The sequence below is a fragment of the Panicum virgatum genome, chromosome 4N, assembly GCF_016808335.1.
Source record: "Panicum virgatum strain AP13 chromosome 4N, P.virgatum_v5, whole genome shotgun sequence".
NCBI lineage: Eukaryota > Viridiplantae > Streptophyta > Magnoliopsida > Poales > Poaceae > Panicum > Panicum virgatum.
In genome coordinates, this window is record NC_053148.1 from 42,532,090 (window position 1) to 42,550,452 (window position 18,363).

The 18,363-nt window shown below is 46.3% G+C and overlaps 1 protein-coding gene across 2 annotated transcripts; it reads left to right on the forward strand.

Annotated features, from left to right (window-relative positions):
* The first annotated feature begins 14,572 nt into the window (after positions 1–14,572).
* LOC120671257 (methyltransferase-like protein 22) lies at positions 14,573–18,102 on the forward strand. Of its 2 annotated transcripts, none has more exons than XM_039951546.1 (10): positions 14,573–14,790; positions 14,917–14,985; positions 15,121–15,195; positions 15,273–15,343; positions 15,430–15,532; positions 15,668–15,718; positions 16,293–16,446; positions 17,241–17,379; positions 17,508–17,613; positions 17,701–18,077. In XM_039951546.1, exons 1-10 carry the CDS (start codon positions 14,667–14,669, stop codon positions 17,850–17,852), a joined length of 1,044 nt encoding a protein of 347 aa, XP_039807480.1. In that variant the 5' UTR covers positions 14,573–14,666; the 3' UTR covers positions 17,853–18,077. The 2 variants fall into 2 exon arrangements, with proteins under 2 accessions (XP_039807480.1, XP_039807479.1); XM_039951545.1 differs by having other exon boundaries at positions 14,574–14,790; positions 17,235–17,379; positions 17,701–18,102.
* Positions 18,103–18,363: the final 261 nt, after the last annotated feature.

The window sequence follows — 18,363 nt, forward strand, 5'->3', positions numbered from 1 at the left end:
GTCTTCTTTTTATGGGGAGAACACCAGTCCAGCCACAAGCGAGAGGGACCCCTCCCACACACAACACCACCACCCACTTCCCTCTGTCTACCTATGTGCTTTGGCCTTGTCACCTAGGCTGTGTTCACTTCCCTAGACTCCTCCAAATTTTCTAAACTTTCCATCACATCAAAACATTAAATATAGCAAATGATTCATGCATAAAGTACTAAATGTAGGTAAATAAAAAAACTAATTACATAGTTTTGATGTACACTGCGAGACGAATCTTTTGAGCCTAGTTAGCCTATAATAGAACAATATTTACCACAAACAAATGAACAATATTTACAGTATCTGATGTGACTTTTTCTACCAAATTTTCGCGGATCTAAACACACCCCTAACCATCACCCATCATATCTGTCTCTTCATGGTGTACGTGTGTACATGAACGCCAGCATGTAACATCCATGCCAATTTGTCCCAAACTGAACATACACCATACACATCATTTTTCCTAAATAATTCGGAAAATAAGAAATTTCCATAGTGAATACTCGTCAAGGACCGTCACCATTTAAGTTTAGGACTCGAACCGAGATGGTAACATTGACGATTTCTCATCTATATTATAAAAATTGAAAGAACTAAAACTTTTTATCATTAAAATTAACCTCACCATACTCCTCAGGGAGCTCCACTTACCAACGCGTAAGGTTTGACGAAAGTAGATAGAGTCTATTTTTTTATAGAAGAAAAATATTTCCACCTAAAAGTTAAAATTTTTTCACCAAAGCCTTCTACATACCCACCCGGCCGGCACATTTGCACGCGCAATTATGGGAGAAATTTGATATTTGCGTATTTCTTTTCTTACGCACAAATAGAAAATAGAGCCGTATAAATGAGGGCATAAAGTACATATTTCTTTTCTTACGCATAATAGAAAATAGAGTAGCAGTATAAATGAAGGTATAAAGCAAGTATTATAGTTCTTCCATACTAAATAAATCAAGATATCCTATCACTCAATCAAGAGCTAATTGGAGATGCCGTAGGAAGCCTTTCCGAAAACATGATGTCCCCTTGCCTTCCATCACCGATAAAGCCATACACCTCCAGGGTTAATTATTCAACCCATTGTTACTGCTGCCGCGCTAAAAAGCTGCTACCATCTGATTTCTTCTTTCAAGATAGGACCACTTTGCCGATCGGAAGGGGCTAAAGCTGCACCAAGCATCTGATGTCACAAGAGCAACAGGACATCGCATCCAACATCAAGGTTTGCCTTCTGCCCATGTTACAATATCTGTTGTGATAGCAGTTTTATTTTGTTGGTTAGAAAGAAGGTGATATTCATCAGGGCGTTGAAATCATATCTTAGGTCAGTGGCATCCCACATCGTCCGTGTTTCCCTGATCGACACCACTAGTGTTTCCCGTTTATCTCTGCCCCTCCTAATATGGCACATTGCATGGTCGTCGGCACCAGCGCCCATTATCTTGGAGATCAGCAGTAGTCACCTATCCTAATCCTAGTATGTTGTCTTGATCGGATTCCTAGGTATATACACAATATTTTCACAAATATTTATTCAGTTATTTTTCCCATTAATTTGGACCCTCCTTTTGTTTTTCCTCTACGGAAAATGTTGCGGCCGATGTGCTAATGTTGATGCCCCTAGTTGTATGAGTGCAAACTGGGGCACACAAAAAGGATAGGAACAAGTCAGCCTGTAAAGTGAGCGGATCGGAATACAATGTTTTCAAAATCAGCGACCTTCAATCTCCGCGATTATCCTCTCTATTTTATCATTTTTCTTCCTCTATGTTTATAAAATTAAATATTTGATTTCTTTCCTTTCTCTGTGTTTATGAAAGTATTAAATATTTGATTTCTTTCCTTTCTCTGCATTTATGAAACTAAACATTGCATGCATGCATGGATCTATCTGGCTCCAAATAAACTCATGTGAACTTCAATTGGTAACAAACTAGGCTAGGCATTTCTTCCTATTAGCGCTGGCTCACCTGGTACCTTGCCAATTTGTTGATTAACTAATTCCATCAATATTTAAGTGAAAATAATGCTTTCATATTTAACCAAAAGTTGTCTTATATAGATACTGTTGGATATTGAGGTGGCCTTAATACCCACTAAATTGAGGATCTACCCCTATGACACATCAACTTACTCCAGAGTCGGTCAGCTTCTAGTTACTTAGTGTACCGGGTCCTTTTGACGGCAGAGCCGCCTTTTGCTTCCGGGAGGCAGAGCCTACCAACAGATGAAGCTGGCTTCCGGGTGACAGAGCCAACCTTCGATGAAGCCCAGACCCTTTTGTGATCCCGGGTGACAGAGCCAACCTTCGATGGATCACAACTTATACACTAAGTACTTAGACTTAACCGGGAGACTAACACTTATAAAGACACTTACTTTATTGGAGCAACAAAGTTACAAAGAAACACACACCTTTAAGTGGCTAGCTTAGCACTCACCCTTCTAGCCTTACCACAACTCATCTACCTTGCTCATGGATGGATGCCATGGCAAGGAGGAGGACTCTATTTATAGGTCAAGGGGAACCATGGTATTAAGACAAGTGTCTCCCTTCTAGAGAATTTCAAAAATATTCTAACATTTTCAAAATTTTACTTATTACTAATTCTAGAGTACTCCATGGAAAATATCTCATTCTTGCTTAGTGGAGAATGTTCTAGAGAGTTGCCTTGCATTCCTTTCAATAGATACTAAATGTGGTTTCCTTTTCAGACTTTTAGGTAGCAAATACAATTGGTTATTCCATCATGTAACAAATGGAATTTTTTAGTAGTAGTTTGATGCAATTTAATTATTTTTGAACATTTTAACTTTAAATATGTGACCGTCTCCACTAGTCTTAAAAAGATTAGATGTATTATACCACCAGGCTTCATGGGTCAAACGGAGACCCAGTGCAAGCAGTGGTGGCTGGCATTGGCAAGTACTCATGGCCATGGCATGGGCAGTAGTAGGCGGTGGGGTGTTGAGATTAGGTCGTAGGTTCCTGGCATTCGGCCAACACTAGTGCCTGCCTGCTATTCCGATGTACACCCTCCATATCCATAAAATTTGACGTTTAGGACAACGACACGGTCTCCAAAACACAACTTTGACCACTTGTTATTATAAAAATATTTATGAAAAAGTGGTATATGTATATTTTCATGAAAATATTTTTCAAGACAAATCTATTCATATAATTTTCACATTTACAAACTCAACAACTTAAAAGTTATTGATAATTTATATTCCCAATGTTTGACCCAAATTTTATCCAAAACGTCAAGTTTTATAGTCACGGAGGGAGTAATTACCTGGCCCCTTGTCCACATTCACTTCGCTGCGTGCGTAGCGCAGCGTAAAGGCCCCCCACCTTCCACCCCGTGCTCGCTCCCGATCTCTTGCTCGCGCCGGTGAAAGTGGCCGGCTTTCAATGGCCCGGCCATGTGTTGGCATCAGCGCGTGCAAATGCAGTGGCAGATGGCAATGGCATCGTCATCTCCTTCCTCCTATCTACCTCCGGCTCCGAGTCCCACGTTAACCGGATCGAAGGGCATCATCACGCACCGTGCATGCGTGTCGACGCGCCATTAATTGTGTGGTCCGGATGTATGTGGATTTATAAGGACACGTATATTGTCGGTAGCGTTTGAAATAAAATGTTTTGTAGAAAAAAAGAGGAATAGAGTTTGAAAATGACACGAATGTGGGTTTACAGTGTCGAAACGATTGGCTAGTTCGTACATGTGCAAAAGAGGCAAGTGGTTATTTTTCAATGAGGCTAGCGGTTGAGATGTTTCTTTTCTGCTTCAATATTTTCTGCCGAACACAACGTTGACTGGAGAAAGTTTCATAGGAGGATCTTGTGTCCTTACCCGGTTGCAACTTATTAGTTTAATTTTGGTTGGTGCAGCTGCAGCATTATTGTTTTAAATCTGGTTGTTGCAGCATTGTTCCGATATTTTGGTATGTTTCTACCAGGATACCGTAGATGCTTTGATGATACTCCATCCCTCCAATTTAAATAACTGATAATTATTCCAAACTTTGCTTAAAAATTAGTGCCTTGTATTCATGTTTTATGTTTGAAAATGGTATGAGTATAATTTTATCAAAAAAGCTGTTCCGTAAAAGTAAACTTTTGTCCTGTCTCACAAATATTAGCAGCCAAAATTTTTCTATTTGCGGATCATGCCGACGCCCAAAACTTCATTTGCTTGTAATTGGAGGGACTGATATTTTGTATTCTATCCTTGTGTCAAAACCGCTAAATTAAAAGGACAATCACTGCATTCATATGTATCTCAAGTAGTGCACAATGCTAGATGCTCTAGATGGAAGTGTCTTGGATGTATATGCGTTGCCAAACAAGAGCAGAGCATCCTTCTTTAGGCAGGAGTTGAGGTAAACAGGTACGATTGCTTGCAAAAGAATTGTCCAACTAACATGGATAGCCTCAGATAGATTACTGTGGTTGAGGAGTGACAACAGTTGGTGGCTTGGTGCCATGTTCTTTACAGAACAACACAAGATCATTAGCTACAAGATTGACGAACAAGAAGGTGGCTGGCTCAATGCCATACCAAATTACAGGAAAAAAAAGACCACTTGGGATACCAAAGTGTTGAATCCATCACAATCCCTGTCCACTGACCAAAGTTGTTCTGTTCCAGAACCAAAGGCAACCATGAAGGCTCATTTGGGATGTTAATGTTACCTTGAGAAGTCAACATTGTGGTAGGTGCCTCAAGTTATGTCCTCATCAAAAGCAAAAAAAGGGGACTACTGTAGCCCAAAGGGGCCAAGATGAAATGCAGACCAGTGAGGTCCTGTTTAGATCACTTTGTATTTTGGTTTTTTGGATTTTTGGAAGGAAATCTTCAACATTTGAAGTATTAAATGTAGACTAATCACAAAACTAATTATAGATCTCGCCTGTAAACTACGAGACGAATCTAATGAGTCTAATTAATCCATCATTAGAGCATGTTTACTGTAGCATTACAGTAGCAATTTAGTGTCTAATCACATCTTAATTAGGCTCATTAGATTCGTCTCGCGATTTACAGTCCATCTGTGTAATGCGATTTATTTTTCGACTACATTTACTACATTATACAAGTGATTTACAAAAATTTTATATTTTAGGTTTTGGAATCTAAGCAGGCCCTGAAGAGATCTAGAATACAATCATATCAGGCAGGGCATGCCTTATTATTGCCATGAACTCCCCTTACCCTTTTCGCAGTGCAAGCCTTCCTCGAAGAAGCCAAACACGAGTTACGCAAGAGTGGCGCAGCACAGACGTTGCGAGATGAAGAAAGTGACCGCGAGTAAGAACGGGTAAAAGGGCAGCCCTGCGCAGTCGTATGGCCTGTATTTTTACCGTGTGTGAGAGAGACGGGTGCTTTTATTGTGCTGGATCTCCGAGCAGTGCTGTGCTGGGTGTCCATCCATCATCATGAACAGCTGGGGAAGAGGGGGTAGGGAATCAAATGCGAGCAAGCAGAGTATTTCCATAAGAGGCCAATCCACGAGTACCTTGTAGGTCCTTGCTCCTCCTTTTCTTGCCTCCACTGTTCTTGCTCCCACTCGTTCCCTCTCTGTCTTCCCTTGAGGCGACTGGTGGCTGGGTGTCGCTGCAGGGCAGCCCGAACTTACTGCTCATCAATCACAGCCAGCGCCAACAGTCACTTCAATCCCATTTCTGCCCGTGCTTAGGTATTCGCAACAGAATGGTCAAAATCTCTGTCCCAAGAACTAGACCGTGTTTGGTTGGGCTCTGTAAAGTTTTTGAAAAGTCATCTTTCTATATTTGAAGTACTAAACATAGACTATTTACAAAAATAATTACAGAACTCGTCTGTAAATCGCGAGACGAATCTAATGAGCCTAATTAATCCGTCATTAGAGGTTATTTACTGTAGCATTACTGTAGCAATTTAGCATCTAATTACAGCCTAATTAGATTCATTAGATTCGTCTCGCCATTTACAGACAGCAGTCGCAATGCGTTTTTTATTTCGTCTAGATTTAAGTCTCCATGCAGGTGCCGATTTTTTTTTTGGAATTTTGAATTTCGTAACCGAACACGGCCCTAGTAGACTCTGGCTGTGTTTAGTTCCTTGGAAAACAATGTAGCGACAGGAAAAAAATATTGTAGCACACTGTATCACTTTTCGTTTGTTTGTGGTAGATATTGTCCTACCATGACCTAATTAGGCTCAAAAGATTCGTCTCGCAACGTACATCAAAACTATGCAATTAGTTTTTTATTTACCTACATTTAGTACTCCATGCATGAGTCATTTGCTACATTTAATATTTCGATGTGATGAAGATGTGATGGAAAGTTTGGTTTTTGTGGGAGTTTTTGGGATCTAAACGGGGCCTCTACCAGATCAAATCTTCCCTTTTGAAAATGTCAGGATCCCGGAAGAAATTTTGTCCAAATGGTTGTTCTCAAGTCATTTTCGGAAGGATTTAGTAGGATCCGCGGCTCCGGATCACAGCTGCCTCGCGAGTCCCTGCTCGAGCAGTCGGACTGGAACGTGGAGAGGACCAGGGGGGCGGGCAGCAACAGTTTGCCAGGCACTATGCCAGGGAGCAGCGCGCCTTTAGCCTTTTTCCGAACATTCCCCATCCAACTTCCCCCAAACATACTATTTACTATATTTTACTATCTCCCTCCAAAAAATTAATTTCCTTAGGCGAGCTCCAACGGAGCCCCGGACAGCTCCCCCCACCCTACGTAGGGGGGCTTTGGGGGAGCAGCGCTCCAACAGCTCCCCCTAAAGCGCCCCCTGCGTAGGGAGAGAGATGCAACTCCCCCCACGTATAGAGGGAGTTAAAACTCCCCCTATATCTCTAATTACACTGTTTCTTCGCGATATTAATCCCGTTTGAGCTCCGTAACACGATGATAATGCGTATTATGACAGTACAAATACTGTATGATTTTTTTAAAATTCAAAAACGTTAAATAAATAGTTAGTTAATGAGTGATAGTATATAGGGGGAATAGATATGGGGGAATGGTTGGAGAGAAAGAGTTATAGGGGGAGGAATCTTTTGGAGGGAGATAGTAAAATATAGTAAATAGTATGTTTGGGGGGAGTTGGATGGGGGGAATGGTTGGAGAAAGCCTTATAACTCCTTCTCTCCAACCATTCCCCCTATATCTATTCCCTCTATATACTATCACTCATTAACTAACTATTTATTTATCGTTTTTGAATTTAAAAAAAACCATACAGTATTTATATTATCATAATACACATTATCATCATATTACGGGGCTCAAATAGGATTAATATCGCGAAAAAACAGTGTGATTAGAGATATAGAGGGAGTTGGAACTCACCTTATATATAGGGGAAGTTTCAACTCCCCGGTGGGGGCGGTTTATAGGGCTCCGTTGGAGCAAGCCTTACGCGCCCCCCCCCCCATGAGATGCGAGGAGGGAGGGAATCGAATGCGGCGAAGGGAGGAGCTCCCGGGAACGGCGGGAAGTAGCCAATGCAACAGTACGGAAGAGCTAGAGCCCCCCTTTCCTTTACTTGTGCCACCTAACCTGATGTACCACCCACAGGGGTGCATTTGGAACAAAGTTGAATTCGGGTACTATTTGATATTGACAGTGATGGTACCTGATTCGGGAGATGCAGAGGCTGGTCCAAAGTCTCGAGTTAGGGACAATGTGCAACTCCACAGAGCTTGCCAAACCTGAAACAGGAGAGGGATCTGCAGGCCTGAGATGGCATCCATCAAGCATTTAAACTGGTCAGTTCAAGTACATGGTGCAGGATTTAAATTGAGGCTGTGTTTAGTTTCAAAATTTTTCTCTCCAAAATTCACTATTTACCTATCACATTAAATATTTTGCCTCATGCATTGAGCATTAAATGTAGGTAAATAAAAAAACTAATTGCATAGTTTTGATGTACACGACGAGACGAATCTTTTGAGCCTAGTTAGGTCATGGTAGGACAACAATTACCACAAACAAACGAAAAGTGCTACAGTATGCTACAGTGTTCGCTATGCCCTTTTTACCACCATTTTACGGATCTAAACACAACCTAAGATTCATTCGTTTCAATTAAAACTGAACAATTGTTCAGTGAAGTTCTTTTAATGAGAAACAAAGTAAAGCACTCAAGTTATGAAATACTCAAACTCGGATGCCATCTGGACGACCAGCGGCAGCACACAAAGCGCTCGGCTCCTCAGTCTCTCGAAGCCTCTCTCTTTCTCTCGAGCCTGCTACAGTCTAGAGAGGCGTCTGAGAGTGTTGTGCCGTCCGCCGGCGATTTCTGCGGTCTTCCTTGCTGCCGATGGCCTTTGGGCTGTCGTGCGGTAGGGAAGACCATAGATCTGCGCCTGGCGGACGGATGTAGTCCTAGTTTTCTTAGGTTGTCTAGGTTCCAGTGTCCTGTTCGTGCCGACGAGGCGACGGCGGCGGCGCGGAAGAGGAATAAGTCCTTCCTGGCTCTACCTCGCCTCGATGTCACTCCGCTCCGGTGCCATCGAAGGGCATGTGGAGGTGGGGCTCTTGGTGTGCAGCCCCTGTACTGGAGTTCTTCGACGGTGGCACGAATTTGTGGTGCATCTTTGTGCCTTCTGTGTTTTTGCTTCGAGGAATCAGGGCATGCTGGAGGTCATGCGGAAGATGGGTGGCCGGATCGAGCTCGAGCATCCATTGGTGGCGACAGTCGTCGATGGCGAGTGCAGTTCCGGGATCTGGGAAGCTTGGGGCGCGGCCCCGGTCGATGGACGACCGCCGAAGGCTTCATCTACTGCGACTCCTCTCAAAGCCAGTGTGCAATGGGGTTTCTTCAGATCTACGGCGGCTCGGGGGTCTTCGTCGACGGCAGTGTCCGGCAACGGCGATCTCCGGCGAAGAAGGCAAGCATAGGAGTTGGGGACTTCAGTGTAATCTTACTTTCTTTTAGGGGCTCCTTTGCAGTTTGGTCGGTGCAGCTGTCCCTGTATCCTTGTAGTACGTACTTGTATTTGTATGTGTCTATGTACGTTTTCCTTATCTAGTAATACATGTACGTTTTATCAAAAAAAAAAAAACGGCAGCACACAAGGAAAGGAAGACGCAGGTTAGATCCTTCGGTATTCCCCAGTGAAGAAACGAGCCCCAAAACGTTCCATCAAAAGCACCAAAACATCGTGTGACTGGCCAGCATCGTTGCCTCCTGTGATGGAGGTGACACCAAACGATAAGATTCAGAAAATGACACGCTCAGCCAGTTGCTACTCTACTCTTCGATGCATACCCTTTTGATGAAAGGAGACAGAGAGGAGAGCCTACTACTCATTACCATTTTTTTTTCAGACTTGCGTTGGATCTTGGAAACCGGCATTTCCCGCTTTCCAGGGCAGCACTCACCGGAGTTCTCACGTGGTGTGTTGGTCTGCTGGACCAAACATCTTTCAGCAAAATAGTTCGAGGCCTGACGCGCATTTGCAGCCACCAGCATACGAGTACGATGTTTTGCACCAAAGAGAAACAAATTGGTCACAGAAAACAGAGAAACTCCTTGAATGCCTTTGAAAATTGCTATTCGTGTGAGAAGGTTTGACTGGCCTGCAGTTGCTCGCCTACCTCTTTCTGTTTGATGTCTTTCGTTGTCAAAGATCATGAGGTATCTAGATTTCAGGGCGTTCCCTGTCATCCCTGTGCTCTGTCCACAACTGTGTCACCCTGCAAAACGTTAAACGAAGTTTTAGTTACACCGTCGATCCTACGTGCTCACGGAAAGCCCAAGCATCTAGCTAAGTGTTGCTGATTTGCTACCACCACCATCCAGGAACTAGACACACATTAACGAGATGATGCATGTAGAAATCAATATACCTTGTGGAAAGTCCCAGGTCACACTGGAGCAGCACTATGCACTTTGAACCAGTTACAGCAGAGGATAATAAGCATGGCAAATGGAAACGGGATCCCAATGGAAACATGTGTGTTCAACTTTTGATGTCCACCCATGCCGCGCAACCTCAGCATCATACAGGGGCATCGATAAAAGGCAGCAGCCAGGGAAAAAGTGACAGAGTACCATGAACAACAGTTGGGGGAGGGCCAACAAGGACACAAGAATATGTTTCTTTTCTTTTTCTTTCGAGGAACGGGAAATATGTTTCCCATGTTCATGGATGACAAAAGAATACCAATTCTAGAGATTCTAGAATACCAATTCTAAGCTTCGCATGAAGTACTAAATGTAGTCTATTTGTCAAACCTCTTCAGGGATGTGTATAATTTTTCGCGACGAATCTAATGACGATAATTAATCGATGATGGCTACAGTGGTACTACAGTAACCATTCTCTAATCACGCGGTCAAAGATAGGGATGGCAACGGGTTGGGTAAGGTGCGGGTAGAGCAAATATCCGCCCGCGACAATACCCGAAACTATAAGGCATACCCGTACCCGCGAAGTCTAGCGGGTAAAATTTTATACCCGTACCCATACCCACCGGGTACGGGTCGGGTTTCGGGTACCCATCGGGTATTTTAATAATAGCATAAATAACATATCATTTGGTCGTATTGACTAGCATATTTTGAATTTATCATCCATATAAGCGAACGTAAAGCATTAGTAGAAGTAAACAGATCATCTTGCACCATTTTTTCTTCTTATTTTCAACATCTATTTTGTAGTTGTATGTGAGTATATGCGTTCAATTTTAGTTATGTATTTCATCTAAAAAATGTAACAATGATCATACGCTTCACTGCAAATAATAAGCAAAATGTCAATATCATTTTCACATCTATTAGTTCACACAATCTCACTATCTATCTATTTAGTTCATACAATCACAACAAAATGAGACATAAAATTTGTGAATGATAAGAGTTTACTAGATTATTTTTTGTATTTCGGGTACTCGTCGGGTACCCGCGGGTAAAAGATTTTACCCGTGCTCTACCCGCGGGCGAAATTTTATACCCATACCCATACCCGCGGGTAAAATTTCATACCCATACCCTCACCCATCGGGTCGGGTACCCGCACCCGCGGGTAAAATTGTCATCCCTAGTCAAAGGTCTCATTAGATTCTTCAGGGTTCCTAGCGTAAGGGTTATGGAGTTGGTTTTGTAAATTGTCTTCATTTAATACCCCTAATTAGCGGTCAAAGTGCGTTCTAGGCAAGTTACCAAACAGGGTCAATACTTGTGCATTACAATGACACAAAATAGAACAACAGAAGCGACCATTTATGAACAAGAAACTCTGAAATCCCAAAACAATGTATTAACAATCAGATTCAGGTATGTTCCTGTGCAGTTATGTTAAGGGCACAGGCCAAGGCCAAAGGAGACTAGAAATCCAACTTCGAACTGCTGAAAAACAGCCGAGCACGTTCGCGCGCGCACACAAACACCACAAGTGCCATAGCATTCTCCTAAAATTGCGTACTATCTGGAACACAGTTTATCCCCCCCCCCCCCCCCCCCCAAATAAAAAAAAAAATCAAAGCCTACATTTGTACGGAAGACACAAGAGGCAGGTGCCGTGCGTCAAAGGCTCGGGTCACCGCCAATCTCGACGCCAGTATTCAAAAACCACTGTCTCGTGGACTAGATCAAGGAGCACGGATGACGTAGCGCTATATTAAACCCGTCGAACTATAATACAATCGGCAACGGCATTTCATCGAATGGTTCGCGCACAATCGGGGACGATCAGGCGATGGAAGAGAAGAGAAGAGCACCTACAGCCCTACGCCGGAGGGAGGCAGCTCAAGCTCCACGCGACCCCGCTGCTCCAAGTCCGCCTCCGCCGCCAGTACTCGGCCGTGGAGCCAGGAACTGAATATCGCCGGAGAGTTGCCGCCTCCGCCGCGGCTCCAAGCATGGATGTTTCGATTAAAAAATATCAGCTCCGCACACATAGCCCCTCGCGTCGCCCCCGCTAGGCGACCGAGGGGACCTTCACGCCGCCACTCGCAGCCCCCGCCGCCGTCTCCCCCCTCCCTCGCCGTCGCCGGAGCAGGCCCCCCGGAAGTTCGGTGGCCGGCGAGGAAGGTGACGGCGGGGCAAATCGGCCGGTGGGGGTCTCAAGCGCCGGGGCGGGCCGGCGTCCTGGGCCATGGCTATCTCGTTCGTCGGCGCGGGCGGCTCGCAGCGGCGCCGGCATGGTGGCCGGATCCGGCACCGGCGTGCGCGGATCCGGTGTCCCCGAGGCCGGATCTGTCGACGGGAGGTGGGGGCGTCGGCCAGCGCCTTTGGTGACCTGCGACGTGAGGGCGGGCCGGCGGCGCGGCGCCGTGCGGTGCGGGCAGGCGGCGCGGCGTCCTCGCGCCGGCGGGCCGGCGGCGGGTTGGGGGCTTGGCGCGGCGGTGGCCTGATGCGGCGTCCATGGGGAGGACCGCGTCCGCCGCGGCGACGGGCACGGCGTCCCGGCGCGCGTGCACGTCGTGTACAGCCTCTCCAAGGACCTCGGGCTCCCGGGGTTCCGCGTCGGCGTGGTGTACTCGTACAACGACGCCGTGGTGGCGGCGGCCCGGCGCATGTCGAGCTTCACGCTGGTATCGTCGCAGACGCAGCGCACGCTCGCCGCGATGCTCTCGGACGCCGCCTTCGCCGCGGCGTACTCCGCGCCAACCGGGCCCGGCTCCGGGAGCGGCAGGACCGGGCTCGCGCGCGCCGGCCTCACGTGCCTGCGCGGCAACGCGGGGCTGTTCGTGTGGGTGGACATGCGGCCGCTGCTGTCCATGGTGCGCCTGCTTGGGCGCGGTGGGCCACGCCGGGGGCTGCGCCGCCCCAACGCTTGGCCAGCTCGTGGCCGCGGTGGAGTTGCGCCCGCACCACGGCGGCGGCTTGCCGCGACGCGCCAGGGAAGCGGCGGCCAGGCGGTCTGCGGCGGCCAATAGCGTGCTGGAGTTCCCAGGCTCATGCCCGCCTCCGGCTCGCGGCGAGGGCCGGCTTCTTCGTCGCGGGTGAAGACGGCTCGCGGCGAGGGCCGGCTTCTTCGTCGCGGGTGAAGACGGCGGTGGCCGTTGAGGGCCTCGGTGACTCGCGTGCGGCAGCGGCGGCAGGAAGGCGGTCTGCGCGAGGTGCGAGGAGGCACATCCGTAGGCGCCCCCCCCCCCGCGGAAGGCCTTCCACGGTCGTGGTCCTGGGAGTTTCAGGTGGGGTACGTGTTGTGGTGCAGATGGGATGCTCTGGGCGAAAGCCTTTGTCTGGATTGCTGGCAGCGATGACGGCGGCGTCTTAGGGCGTCGTTTTCCCCGTTGGGGCGTCATCTTGGATCTCCATCCCTGCGGCACGGGTTCTCTGGGTGAAAACCATGTCCAGTTCTTTGGACGAGCGACGGCGGCGTCACTGGCGTCGTCCCCTCCTTGAAGGCGTCGTCTCTTGAGACCCAACTCCGCTCTGGCATTCCCAGTGACGACGGCTCATGGAAGGCCCCTTTTCGGTGGTGGTGTCGCACAGTCTTGTGCAGGTTGGCGAGCTTCATGGGGTTGCAAAGCTCGCGCGGTGGCATTCGCACCCCTGGTGGCGGTCAGGGGTTTTCTCATTTCATCGGTGAGGCTGCTGGCAGCGGACTGTGGCGGCTGGCGTTGCTTGGCAGCTGTCATTGCGGTGCGGGACAACGTTAGGCGATGACGCTTGCGGCATCGACATCGTGCGACGACTTGGCTTGCAGCGAATTGCGGCGGGTGGCTCAGCTCTGCTGGACTACTTTGGTGTGATTCATCATCGGAAGACAGCACAAGCGACTACCTTGGCTTGTTGGCATGGCGGCGGGAGTCTTTTGCGCGGGTGGAGCAACGAGGTGATGTTGGTCTTCGGTTGGGGCATTGCTGTTCTTTGGAATTTCTAGGAAGCGGGGCAACTCCGCCTCTATCCTGATGGCGACTTCTGAAACGGATCTGTGACGTGGAGTGCTGTTGCGGACATGGCGAGGCCCCCGCGAGCGGTGTTTTTTCGAGGCGATGAGAGTGAGGTGGAGTCCAACGGCGGATGTGTCGAGGCCCCCGCGTGTTTGTGCCTTTGCGAGACTGCGAGGCAGCCTGTGAGAGGTCCGGATCTGGTGTTTTCATCCTGTCAGGTGGAGTGTGGTTTCTGCAGCGGTACTTCGGTGATGGGTCCCGCATGGCGGTGGCTTTTTGGTGCGGTGCAGTCTTCTTCTCTAGGTTCTCCGTTGACGCGAGGTCACAGCGGGAGTTCGGCGGCACCTTTTTAAGAGTGTTTGTTGGTGGACGTCGCGCGCCTTATTGTTGTCGTTCCGTATGGCTGTGTTTTTTTTCTTTTTTCTGTATGTAGTCTTCTGTGACTATCTACTTGTATTCACTCCTTTATCAATGAAATGGGCACCATCTTGTGCCGGTTCGTTCAAAAAAAATGCAGTATCGCTGTGAGTTTGAAAATGAAAAAAATAAAAAATAAGTCGCTTGTGCATGGGCACAAACCCAGAGCATAAAGGCCATAAATTGGGCCCATAGAGAAGCAAGGCCCAACGTTTCTTTCTTTCAGAAAAAAAAAACACAAAGCCCAACGTGGCCTGCACCTGCAGGTCTTCTCTCAGAAAGGCGACGCATACGTCACTACGGCAGGCACTCGGGGGGAACCACCTGCGCTGCGAGCCTGCGACCGCCGCCGACCGCGATGGGAGACGGAGGCGGCGGAGCCGAGGAGGAAGAGCAGGTGATGAGCGAGGTGCACCTGGGCTGCCCGCCACACTTCTCCGGCCTCCACGTCTCCCGCTTCAGCTTCTCCTCACGCCCCCTAGGTACCAACAGCTTGCGCGCATTTCGCCGTACACCTTCCCTGCAATGCCTCGTGGTGCCAACCGAGGTGAGATTGTTGGGACACGGCATGGTTTGTACCGCCCTAAACTTTGATTCGGTATTTTCAGGTCCATCTGGGGACGACGACTGCGATGGCAGCGGCGGGAGCTCGCTGATCGCGGCGACGAGCGGTTCCTGTAAGTGAGGGGGTCTGTGAGAGTGGATGTTTCATTGCGGTGGTTGGTGGCGTCGTAGAGGTTGATGTGGTGTGTATGTGTTCGAATTTCTCGTTGTCGCGTTGTGGTGACATGATGATTGACAATGTTTGGAAGGTGGTTTGCCTGATGCCGTTGCCGTGGATGAGGATGGGGATCTCGTTCTCGACCGGAGGAGAAGAAACAAACATGGTACATCAATTTCTGATTTCTATACAATGTGTTTATGTGATAGACGAGCTGCTCATTTAAGATTTCACGGCCTGCAGTTAGAAGTGACTACCATCCGCTCACCATTCAGCATGGTGTTACCAGCTCGCTTAAGAGCGTTGGCCTTCAGGTTGGAAAATGTTGATGATGCTTATTGAAGGAGTGGTCCTTTTCTTTCATGTACTCTTGTGATTCATTGGTGATACTGGCTTGCAGGTTTGGAAAGCTGCCTTACTATTAGCTGACTTTGTTTTGCACAAAAGCTTCACATCGTCCAACTTTGATGGTGTTACTGCCATAGATGTTGGTGCTGGAACAGGTGATGCTTCATGACTTTGTATGAAGCTAGTGAATTGGGGTTTCAGTGGGATAGTACCTTTCTTGTTCTGTTAGTTGTTGAAACACTCTACAAGTCCACTGCATGATCTGCCCCTAACTCAGCAGTGTTTCTCAGGTTTGGTAGGGTTGGTATTAGCTCGAGTTGCTAGAAGGATTTTCATTACAGGTACTTTTGACTCCCTTATAGTCCAATTTGGTAGAGTTTTTTGCTTCCCATTTTACTCATTGAATAAATTTCATGTTCCATATCAACCTAACGTGTATGGTAGTTTGATCCTTTTGGCTTCTGTTTGGCAAATAGATTTGATTGAGATGTCCAATCTCGAGATATGAAAATTTAGTTGGAATAAGAACTTCAATACAATGTGGGAGTATGATTTCAAATGTGATCGTTATTACTTGATTACTTTCACAAAATCTTAATATCATTTAATAAAGAGAATATTGGGTCATTTGCACTGTTGAAATGTTAATCCCTGTAAGTATCTATTGCTCTCATGACTTAAGCCAAAACAAATTATCTGAATGTTGGGTTGATATGACATGATTTGATGAATTCTTGGTTATGTTTTTGAAGGAAAATAATTCATACTTACAACTTGTGCATTCTCTGATATAATTTGAGTCCCCCCCCCCAGTAACTATACTCAAGTACATTAGATATTCAATTTTCTTTTCATGTTTTGCCACTTTGCTGTCTTCAGTCATAACAAAATTTATTTATCAATGCGAATGAACAGATAGAGGCACTGATATCCTAGATAATTGTTTGGCTAATGTCCATATCAACTCCCGTATGCTAAAGTTTGATGAAGCTACAATCTGTGTACGGGAACTGGACTGGAAAATGTCATGGCCTCCACCTGTGGGTACATATGATCCTTCTGATCCAAGGTTTTCCTTACACCAATTGATCTCGTTTTCATCATTTTTCATGATGCACCAGAAAACAGTGATCCATAAGCAACATGCCAACATAATGTAAGTGGACACTGAATATCAGATCACGTGTTGGTTGACCACTAACTTTTTATGAACAAAATATTCCACACTGTATGCTTGCATTGTATTCGCCTTATAGTAGAACACATGACATGGGTGTAATTGTGCAAGTTAGAGCCTTAGAGGTCACTAGCACCATTGCACAGGAAAACTGAGTAGATGTAAAATTGATTGCAGAAGCAAAAGGCTAATATCATATGTTTGATGATCATGGGCTGCAAATTGACATGGGATTTACGGAGTTCATGGTGTAACTGAAGGCACCTTACTTATGACCTGCCCACATCTTAGTCATTGGGGGCTTTTAGCTCTAGGGAATGGGAACCTTTCCAGCACAGCAGCACTTGAGTTGCTACATATGTTATATTCGTTTATATTTGATAGTCACAAGTTGACTGGAGTAAGCCCCGGTGGACAGATTAAAGCCAGGGCAGAAGCACCCTTTACAATGTAGTGATCCCATGGGTTAGCTACCAAAGGAGAGCTGATACAATTATTGTGAACCCATCGCGCTCTTGGGACAGGGTATGTTCCGGGAGATTGTCCACCCAATACAGTATATTGTGCACAAACATTAGATGGAGTTTTCCCCACTCCTCTATATAATCTTTCTTTTGCTTTATTTCAGTTTTGGTAAACATTTTTAGGCACTGGGCTCAAGTTACATGTTCTTTGTGCAGTTTAAGGTACTTATGGTCTGCAGATGATATTGAGGAGGCTGAGAAAGCTACAGTCCTGTTTGCGGCAGATGTTATCTATAGTGATGATCTCACTGATTTGTTCTTCGACACAGTGAAGAAACTGATGTCAAGTGGTGCTAAGAAGGTAGCGTCATATTCAGCATGCATACTATTCAGTTCCAAGGTTTTGATTTAACATGCTTTCCCAACTGAGGAGTTAAGAGTGTTTGAAAAAAAAAAGGATGAGTCCAGGTTCTTCTTTGTATCATGTAGGTGCTGTACCTGGCTCTGGAGAAGAGATACAACTTCAGTCTGGACGAACTAGACATTGTGGCCAATGGTTACGCTCACTTCCGAAGTTTCTTCGCAACTCAACAAGGTAAATTGTTTTGCAAAAACATTCTGCTGAGCTAACACAAGCATCTATGGTATTTATATCTTTTAGTTTGACTCCATTTATCTGCAGAACACGGGGGTGCACCCGACAGACATAAACCACATCTCGTTGGAAAGCAGATAGATCTCGCAGAGGTTCCTCAGTATATCAGAGAATATGAGAGGGGCAAGGATTTAGAGATTTGGGAGATCGAGTACAGTCCAGAACATGAACTGCAGTAACTAGTGCAGAAGCCATGGAATCTAAACATCTCCCACCCTGGTCCAACGTGGGAAGTGTACTCTTGTATTGGACTATTCTTTCTCTCTTACTAAAATGAAAGAAAGAAAAAAAAGAAGCCATCGAATATTTTTTCCATGCTATAGTACACTACATGAACAAGAGAACAGAGTAACCTGAATTCATATCATGGAGTCAGTACATCCAAAAATCTCGTTTGAGGTTAATTTTTGGTTGTTTTTCCACTCGCCAGTTCCAGCAGTATCTCTGTCATTATTTGCAATTGCAATCAGTAAATGGTATTGCAGGCAGAGCTCGTCTTACTTCCATGCATCTGCTCCAATCAGAACCAGTACGAGTAGACGATCCAGGCGAAGATGGTCCAGAAGAGCACACCGTAGAGTATCACCTGCACCGGAAAAGAGAGGAACAAGCACCAAAGATCGATCATGGATCCGCGAATACGCATCTGTTTTGGCTGATCGGCGGCGTGGTGCTGCGAGTCGTGATGGA

What these genes read in the sequence shown, in the direction of transcription:
- LOC120671257 (XM_039951545.1), top strand. Translation starts at nt 14,667, where the DNA reads ATGGGAGACGGAGGCGGCGGAGCCGAGGAGGAAGAGCAGGTGATGAGC. An exon ending in AGATGTTGGTGCTGGAACAG is followed by an intron (nt 15,533 to 15,667) that starts GTGATGCTTCAT and finishes AGTGTTTCTCAG; the next exon opens with GTTTGGTAGGGTTGGTATTA. An exon ending in TAGAAGGATTTTCATTACAG is followed by an intron (nt 15,719 to 16,292) that starts GTACTTTTGACT and finishes GCGAATGAACAG; the next exon opens with ATAGAGGCACTGATATCCTA.